The sequence below is a fragment of the Mercenaria mercenaria genome, chromosome 13 (assembly GCF_021730395.1).
Source record: "Mercenaria mercenaria strain notata chromosome 13, MADL_Memer_1, whole genome shotgun sequence".
Lineage (NCBI taxonomy): Eukaryota > Metazoa > Mollusca > Bivalvia > Venerida > Veneridae > Mercenaria > Mercenaria mercenaria.
Genome location: NC_069373.1, coordinates 33,446,934 through 33,456,882, shown reverse-complemented (window position 1 = coordinate 33,456,882; position 9,949 = coordinate 33,446,934). Strand labels below are relative to the sequence as shown.

General features: G+C 33.7%; 1 protein-coding gene across 1 annotated transcript; it reads right to left on the bottom strand.

Annotated features, from left to right (window-relative positions):
• Positions 1-3,438: 3,438 nt before the first annotated feature.
• On the bottom strand, positions 3,439-8,463 carry LOC128547709 (uncharacterized). The gene is made up of 4 exons (XM_053520816.1): positions 8,336-8,463; positions 7,715-7,930; positions 6,882-7,040; positions 3,439-3,455 (listed from the first exon to the last, which is right to left on the bottom strand). The coding sequence occupies exons 1-4, from the start codon at positions 8,391-8,393 to the stop codon at positions 3,439-3,441; spliced, it is 450 nt and encodes a 149-aa protein (XP_053376791.1). The 5' UTR covers positions 8,394-8,463.
• Positions 8,464-9,949: the final 1,486 nt, after the last annotated feature.

The window sequence follows — 9,949 nt, the reverse complement described above, 5'->3', positions numbered from 1 at the left end:
ACACTTGCGATTTACATGCCTGTCTTTCGACAAATGGCTTTGACTTCGCATATGGTATGCGGAAGATGACACTTGTACTAGGAACTTTGTCCGCCACTTTAAACCCAATCTGTAACAAGGGACAAATAGAATCAGACGTATATTATGCAAGAAATAACTAACTATACTTATTCTTAGACGGTGAAAATGAAAAAAAATGAATATAAGTTTGAAACAAATTCAGGTGCATCTAAGCTTTAGAATTTGCTGATCTGAAATATAAAACAAGCAAAAGTAAATGCAGGCATCAATATAACAGCATAATCTCAATTTCACCAAACTAGTATCGTATTTTTAACATAACGAATCAGAATAATAGTGTACATTACATATTTACACTCGGTAATCGGTGTAATGATTCCGTCTGTTGGAAATCAGACCTTCACCTTGTAAATGAGAGGATCATGTATAACAAATAGACATATATGAAACCTAAGATACATCTCTATTATTGTAATAATATATGAAGTGATCAGACCTAGATTGTCGTGAACAAATGCTTCTCGGGTTCAGGCATCAGTATAAGCAAGAACGTTTTTACTTCAGAAAATGTTGCAAACATAAAATTATATATCAATAGCTTGCTACAAGAATAAGTTCTAACTTTCATAGTATCAAAATCCAATGATAGAGGATAGCATGAGTGTTTCAATACCGAATTTATAAACGAGTTGAATGAAAATAAAATGCGAGGCTCTCGAACATTTATCAGTTTGTTAATATCGTTTAATAAATTCAATGTGGAAATAAAATCTTTAAAAGATCCTTTGAAGCAAGATCAACCAAGAAGAATGTAGCAGTACGGTTGATTGAATCTGTTCATGAGAGGATAATGAAATGTGCCAACCCCTCTCACGCCCAGCTCCGGCTTAAGCGAACCATTAAATATGTTGAATGAACTCATGATCCCATGACAGAAATATATAACACTGATCCAAGTACGGGAGACTTTTTACAGCCGCCACACTGCACTTAAAATTGACTTTGTAGATAGTAAATAAATCTCTAAAAAGTCCTTTGGAAGCAAAGAATGCAACCAAGAAGAATAATAGCAGACACGGTTTGATTGAGTCTGTTCATGAGAGGTAATGAAATGTGCAGCACCTCTCACGCCCCCTAGCACCGGCTTAAGCGGAACTCTATTACACATATGTTGAATGAACTCCATGTTCCCAAAGGACCAGAAAATATAACAACACTGAATCCAAGTATGGGAAGACTTTTTACAGCCGCCACACGGCACTTAAAGACTGCTATTGTGATAGAAAGTCACAAATGAAATATTCTTTTTAATTACATGTTAGCTTTTCCTGTCGAAACATCAAAAATCCTACTTTCTTTTACTTATATAATATAAACAAGTCAATTTGACCAACGTCCCTACACTATAAACGACGCCGACGTCAAAGCTTTATTACACTAGTGTGTTATCATTTTTATGTAATGGCTTTATTATACTCCCGCGACGTCAGACATGTGATAAAGCGAGTGTACTGTTGATAGGCTTATAGTCGCGACGCTAACATTCGCGAATAATGCCGCTCGCGAATTCAAAATATCAGTTAATCTGCGTAATGTTCTAAAACACAAACATCACGCTTTGCATCGGGAATAAAACTGTAATTAAATAAATCGCTTAATAAAGCCTACTCAAAGATTAACCAATCCACTGTATATAATGACGTTTAACAGATTTTAATAAATATTGTTGCATAATGACATCAAAATCAAATGCACCTGTAAAATAAATCTAGTTCTATTGGCTTGAAAATCTTGTTCTCAGGGCCCAGTTGTTCGAAACTTTAACCGGCTGTTAAACTAACAGTCGGTAAAATTTTGATTCAAAATATTAATCTTGCCGGGAAATACTAGTTAACTGTAAATACTTTTAAGTTGTCAACATCCTTACCTTCAAAATTTGTTTTACTAAGTTTTCTAACATGTCGAAATAAAACAACAATCCAATGTTAGGGTGTAATGAGGTCACAGACAAAGTTTGTGTAGCTACAGTGCCTTGTGGTTGTGGATTGCGGATTACTATGGTAAGGAAAATTAGCAGAACATACAATCAGACGCTTGTTTATCGCAGCGTCCGACAGTTCCAAGACCGCAAAGAGCATGTGAGGCGACAATTTTCAAAAGACATTTTCTATTGAATATTAAACTTGGTCGATTTTTCTCGGCATTTTAATCACTTCATTTTAGTTGTTCGTGGATTTAATCAAATGAAAACAGATGTCGGTGATATTTTGGTTTATCAGAATATGGATATAATTTCCTGAACTAAGCAAACGATTGACATTATTATACCCCACGTAAATCCTCCACGCAGATTGCCAGTTGACTTATAATATTCAACCGGAATTTAATATCTTGTGCGCAACTCGTCATTTTATTTGCCTCCTGCGCACATGGTATTTTCATGTCATAACATCCATTATCATGCTTTGGATAGCATCGCTTTCTTTCGAGCTGAGGAATTACACGGAAAGATCATAGTTCACTAGACGCTCACTGATTTTGCCTGTCTAATGTTAGATGAGATAATGAAAGCAAGTTAGTCTACAATGTATATAGCAAATGAATGTGTGACATATTGGTACTATATTGTTGTAAATATTCCACCTTGTATCATTTTAATAAAGTTTTTGACCCAATATTTCGCATATTCAGTCAATGTTCAGACCCACTATGTTTTCTGGAGGGATGATAATTGATATTCAGATTACCCAAAGTGAACAGTATGCATATCATCCTCTCAGAATCAATATTTAAGTATCATCTGTTGCTTAACATCAGACTATAGTAAAAACAAAAACAAAGTTGAAGCATGTGGAAAAATAGGTTTCTTTTGCCTCTTTATAGCACATTTAAATAAAGAATGCACACACTCCGAGTCTTTCCAGTTAATGTAACTTGGCAATTGCAGTAATGATTTTGGTTTGTGGTGCCGCTATAAAGCAAACATGTCACCCTGTTGTACATTACGTATAATAAAATGGTCGAGACGAGTGAACACGAAAACAGTTTTGAAACTGCTACTTCATATAAAATGAACATGCAAGAACGCACAAAAATAGCAAATTCTGACCCTTTAAGGGGCAATAACTCTAGAACCCATCATGGGAACTGGCCAGTTTTCGAAAGGAGCTGAGATATCATGCCAGTACAAGTTTTGTACAAGTTTGATCAAAATTGCTTGCAAAATGTGGTCTCTATCTTGTTCACAGGAAATTGTGGACGGACGGACGGACGGACGAAGGGTGATCACAAAAGCTCACCCTGTCACTACGCGACAGGTGAGCTAAAAATGAACACGTCAATTATGCTATCAAAATACAAATACTTAATAAACAAATTTAACATCGCTGTACACAATCTCGCATGGGGAAAACATTGTTACTCTCCATATGAGGCTAAAATTTTTGAGTATCATTAAAGTTTATTATTGGTTACAAATATTGTCCACAAACATGCAATAATTTAAGATATCCTCAAAATTCGAAACTTCAAATGTTCCTATAACCAAGCAAGGAGAAAAGGTTTTATTCTACTACTCCCGGCGACATTATAAGAGATGGTGTTTAATTTATGTGCATCTGTTCACCACGAAACACTGGCCCTGAGGACTATGTATGGGAAAATATGAGTGAACTAAGTGTTGACTGAAAAAGGGCAATATTTATTTTGCCGAAGAATACCTTAACAAATATATATTTTCACATATCTGAGCGAAAAATACCGCCCACAATAATACCTTAACAAATATAAACATCCCCAACTTTGAGCGTGAAATATACGAGAACCGCAACTCTTGTCGGTATTGATTTTTTGCCTTGTGCGCCGTTGTAGTTGCTTCCCTTTACACTAAAATATCGATAAACCTGCTCTTTGGCATTTATAGGTAAATTCGGCTCTACATTTTTGAGCAACGCATCTTGGTTAGATAGAATTATTGAAGTATGCAAATTAAAGCAGAATATAACACATCTTTAAGCTACAGTAATTATTTGTATTTTATGGACTTTGCTAGATACCGACATTGTTCCATGAGTTATAAATAATTATATGTTAAACAATAAGTAAAATGTTATCTTAGACTAAAAACCCCGTCTTATCTGCTGCTTATCAGCGATTATGTAATAGTCGCTAATTGACGGGCAGTTTTGCATAACAGGGGTCCCCATGGACCATGAAGATTTGTGGAGTAGGAATTTATTTTCCTTTATGGAATGTAGAATAATAATAACAACATATAAAAATTTAAAAATGTCTTAATTTTCATAAAAGATTTCTGTCAATATCATAATAATGAAAAAGGTCATATACCGGTGAAAATGATTATTGTATTTGATAAATATATACTTTTTTAAACAATTTGAATAATAAGTTTCGTAAAGTGTACCTTTTTCATCTTCAACTGAAATGCACGCATGGGTAAATAAATCTAATTATCACCACAGTTAATATGACCATCATTCATTAATATGTAATTTATACTGTTACGCAGTGAACGTAAAAAAGCCATGGTTGTATGTAATACTTTAGGCCCATATATAACAAAATTTTCGCGAAATGTTTCAATTATTGAACAGTTTATTGTAATATCGTCAAAAATTATACCGGCACACAGTTTGTAAAGCAATTACATAGAATTAATTCTAATTGCCTTTTTAATTTAATGCGGACTTTTTAAGACCAATTTATTTTCCAATTAAAGATGTGACTTTTTGCCAATTCAAAAAAGTTTTACTTTTAATCATAATATATAAATAAATAAATAAAATGCTCGAACAGATATGCAACACATTGATAAGCATTGCCTCGTGCCGTCGTACCGTCAAGTAAATATTTGTGAAAAGCGTACTCAAGATTGCGATTACTTCATTTTCAAATTAAAATGGAAGCAATTTGTCATAATTCATTTTTAAAATAAAAAATACCAAGACAATGTTCAGACAATGGAGAATACTTCACGAGGTTATAAAATAATGTCATTTTGATAGAAAATGTTTTTATAGCCTTTTAAAACCTGACATAACCGATCTTTTCAAAATTTCTATATAGAAATACATAGAAACCATAGTCATCAACTTCAAACAAAAATGGAAGCAATAAGTTTTTGTATCACATCGATAAAAAATATATTGAAATAAAGGGCAAAAAATGAAGATTACTTCACGAGGTTATAAAATTTTGTTAAATAACGATAAAAACACGTTTTTAATGTTTGAAATATATTTTCCTATACAAATCTATAGTAAACCTGTTTATCGATAAACGTTATCGGGTCCGCGATCGGTGTATATTCAAGGGAGACTACTTTGCCGAAACTACTGGTCAATGTATTGGAATGTTGGCCATGATTTCAGAAATCAGGGCGGAGAAAAAAAAACGCCTTAAGCATATCAAGAAATGTGAATGAAGTTACATAAGATAAACCTTTCAGAGTTAAAAAAATATGTCACTCAAAAGAGGAGGTGGTGGCAAGATAAAACCAAAAAGTAGCCAAAATGATCTTAGAAGAAAGAAGCGTGGTTTTCACTCTGAAAATTTTCCGAAGAAGGAAGATGCCGTTTCCCGATTGGTTAAACGGTATCACGTGATAAAAAGGAAATCCCTGACTGGCTTTTAGCGTAGTACATACATTAACATAATTCAGAATGGGACCTATACGCCCAAAAGTACAACAATGACATAAATAATTTTATCTCACTATAAAATACATTTATGTGCATCTGTTCACCACGAAGCACTGGCCCTGAGGACTATGTATGGGAAAATATAAGAGTGAACTAAGTGGTGACTGAAAAAGGGCAATATTTATTTTGCCGAAGAATACCTTAACAAAAATATATTTTCACATATCTGGGCGAAAAATACCGCCACAAAAGACAAGGGAACTGGTGACCTGGGGTGAAAGAATGAAAAATATTAAGGAAAGCGGCAACGTTTCCGAATAATACTGAAAGGAATGTACGCAAACGAAAACAGGGAATGGATCATGTCATTGCAAATGAATTAACTGCTTTTTGTTGCAGATATAACATACGTATATGGATCTTTTCTGTACAATCTGTTACACCAGTGAATATCTAAGGTGGCGTTTTTTCGCCTGGCGCGTCACATATGTTTAATGATTATGTATTTTATTGATTTGTAATCTCTACAGTAATAAAGCGGTCGAAGGCAAAGTTGTATTAATAATGGTCAGTGATTGGTCAAGTTTATTTCATTTTGTGCATAAATTTCTGATCTATATAGGGTGATTGTCCACTAGTCTCTACATGGGTCTCCATATACCATATGTTATTTAGACTGCGTACATACTTTGGAATCCCCGTAATCTCTAAAAATTTGCTTTTCATTTATTGTTGTTTTTTTACACATTGGAAAGCTGACGAACGTAACTTTATTTCCTCATTTAGAAAAATATCACGGTTAAAAGCGCCGAAACAAATGATAGTTTATGTCGGTAGATGGGTTTGGAGCTCATTTGGAGACATGTACTGGCGAGGTGATGCCACAGCCTCAGGGTGAGATAAACGTGTCTTAAATGTAGTACTGCTCTATTATTTGGACAGAAGGTCTAACTATTTTCCATTATTCTTGTAAAACTATGTTACTCCGTATTTGTCCCTTAAATAGCTGGTTCAATTTTTCTTGAACGATTCAGAAATCAAGTTAAACCACAGAAAATTACACTGAAATGAGAATGCACAATATAAAAATGTGTGATTTCACGTAGCATATTCTGCTTGTGTTTGCAAAACATAAATTTTTACTTTTGGTTTTTGAAAACGGTGGCCATCAAACAAAGAGATACATGTAAAACAACTTACCAACAGTTCCTTTTATGCTTCGCGAAATCTGACAGGATGATTTGTCTGTCTCACAGAACGGATGTGACAAAGACGAACACGGGGTATTTTGACTGAAGTGTACAGTATTTCCAGAAAACGTCATTGTGTGGCAAATCGGTTTGTTGTGATTTTGTATGTCTGGAATACATTGAAACATATCTGTATCCCTCGTTCTGTATTATTAAAATTGCATGTTTGCATAGCATGAAAACCAGTGCAATACGATACCGAAATATTTAAAACTCAATAGAAACACATACAAAAAACAACACACAAGACACATTACTGGAGGTAAGAACTACAATAACGCTAAGGAATAAAGGTCCTCAGAACATAAATGTGACGTTAATTCATGTCAGCAAAGTATCATTTGCATTGTCATATTCTTGGTGATATTTCATGTTATCATCGAAATGCTAAAAGTTCCTTATTCCTGTAAAATAAACTCTTACAGTAACTACATTATAACGTCCCTCGCGTCCCAAACAAAAAGATACACGATAAGCACCTAATAAAATATACCTTAGTCAAGATCTATCTATCATTCTTTGTGGCCTCAGATTATTTCAAACATAATACATTATTTCAAACATTATTTTATTAAAATAAACGATGCATTCACAAAATACATGAAGTCTATAAGATATTCGTGTTAACTGAAAAGACTTGGTATTCAAGTTTTTTCTCTAGTTTATCAAAATTTGATAAAAATTGTGATGTGGTACCATTGTTATGTTGATTCAGAAACTGAAAATTTTAATGGTTATGATAGTTATAAAGTCTTTTCTAGAGTTATACGAATATTTTCTTACTGTGTCTACGTATCCAGTAAGACTCCCCATCTAGCTTCTGTAACCTGCACGCCAACAACTTCGTCGCCAAGGCTTGTTCCTCGTTATGACCAAAATGCACCTGTTTCGCGTTAATTGATTTACAATAATGTGACTGATCGGCAAATGAGGCATTTGTCAGTCCAAGGTGCACACACCTTCCTAAACACATCTGCCATACTATATCCGTTCCTTCAACTGTAAAACATGCACGAACATTTTGAGAAAAAATATTCGTCTGCAAAGCAAAGGAGGAGACATATGTTATTCTACAAAAGCCCACTTTTTAAATAATTTGATAAAGGATTTTGTGTCTTTAGCGTCTTTACGGTTTATGATACATTCATAACATGCATGTACATATTAAAATATATTAGACGTTCGTGAGACAATTTATTATGTATTCTTTTGCTCATCGTGAATAGGAAAATACCAGCTTTTCATTTTTTAAAATTATGATATTCTTTTTTATTTGCCCCTCTAGAATGGAATCGGGGGATTTCTGTATATTGATTTCCATGTAAAATGTGCATAATAATATACAGCCAATTGAACTGAAATTTCACTATATCAATAAGAGAGAATAAATATAAAGGTACGTACCAGTAAGTTGTTGACTTGTCAAATAAATGAACATACATTTAAGGAATGCCCCTACCATAGCTTTTCCTTACTATGGCCGCGGTTTCACTGCAACATTACTACTTAAAATGTGCACAGTCTGTGATTGAATATGTTACACATCAATATTTTTTATGTAAATATTGATAAAAATAGCAAATCAGAAAAAGGCCATATAGGGCATATTGTCCAGAAAGTAGTGACATGGTACTCGTTAATGTTCGCCACTATTTTCGGGCGTTTTCGTTAGTTTACGCAATATTTATAGCTAGAAAATATCTTTATTACTACAATAATATATATATATATATGATAAGTATGGGTTCAAATTCATTTCGGACCATCCATTTTTTTTTAATTCAATGTAATGTAATTTTTTAGATATTGCTTTTGTTAATACAATATCTATATTATATTTTTCACTTTTATACTTGATATTTTGGTTGTATTTATTTTATGGTTTCATTTTCTCGACTTCTGTCCCCAGCTGCTTGAATTGTCCGTTGAATGAACGAGCACTTCTTGCTGTTCCTGTCGACACATTCTACAACGGTTTACATACGCATACATAGATAATTGTTCAATTCTAGTGTATCAATAAATGAACCACAAGAAATCATGATAAGTCTGGCAAATTCCTTGCCTGTCTAGTCTGCATATAATATTTGTATTATTATGATACGGCCAGACATAGGACACATGCGACATGAGGTCATCTTGTATTTGTTTTTCAATAGTTAAAGCGCTATTTAGGTTTGGGCGCCGAAAGTAATTTCACGCAAATAAACGGAACATCAGGAGTGCCAGATCGATACATACGGGCAATATTTTTTATTGCCACTATTTAGGCAATATGGCGGCATATTTTAACAGTATATTTTATTAAAATAGGTTCTAATTTCATCTTTTATAGTAGTAATATAATATTGATAGGGATTATGAAAAACGGATATTGAAACTTCATTTGTTTATTTTTGCGATAACATATTTTTGTATTGTTAATATATTAAATTTCAAGTGTCTTAGATGGTCTAGACATTATTCAATATCAGCATTGTTTTCAATATCACTTTGGCACATGTAGCGTAGTTAAGATTACAAAACAACTGATACATTTTATGTAATTCCTCTTTTACTGAAACACATTTTTGTAACCGTTTTATCCAGTCGTGAATTGCAGTTGGACAATCTTCTTTTGACATTTGACACTGATATACAGCGCCACTTAGGGAACTTCTTAACATATAATTCTTTCAAGAAAGCAATTCAGAACCCCCTAGGCACATTTTATACGCTGTTTCATTTGCTCCTCAGAGAGCGAATGGGGTACCTACCTAGAACAAATCTTTCTCGTTTCAGATAACATTTTATTCGCTTGCACACTATCTTCTGGTATGCCAGAGCTACTAGCCATTTCTTCTTCTGGCAACAGAGCATCTGTGTTTTAGCTTTATCAAAGCGGGAGTCATCTTTCACAGATATTTCCCTGTTGTAAAATCTTTTACCCACTGGAATACTGTGCGTATTCAAATGGACGGAGGACCAGATATATCACTCAGCATATCGAATATCAGCTTTGCATTTATACCGAGCCTT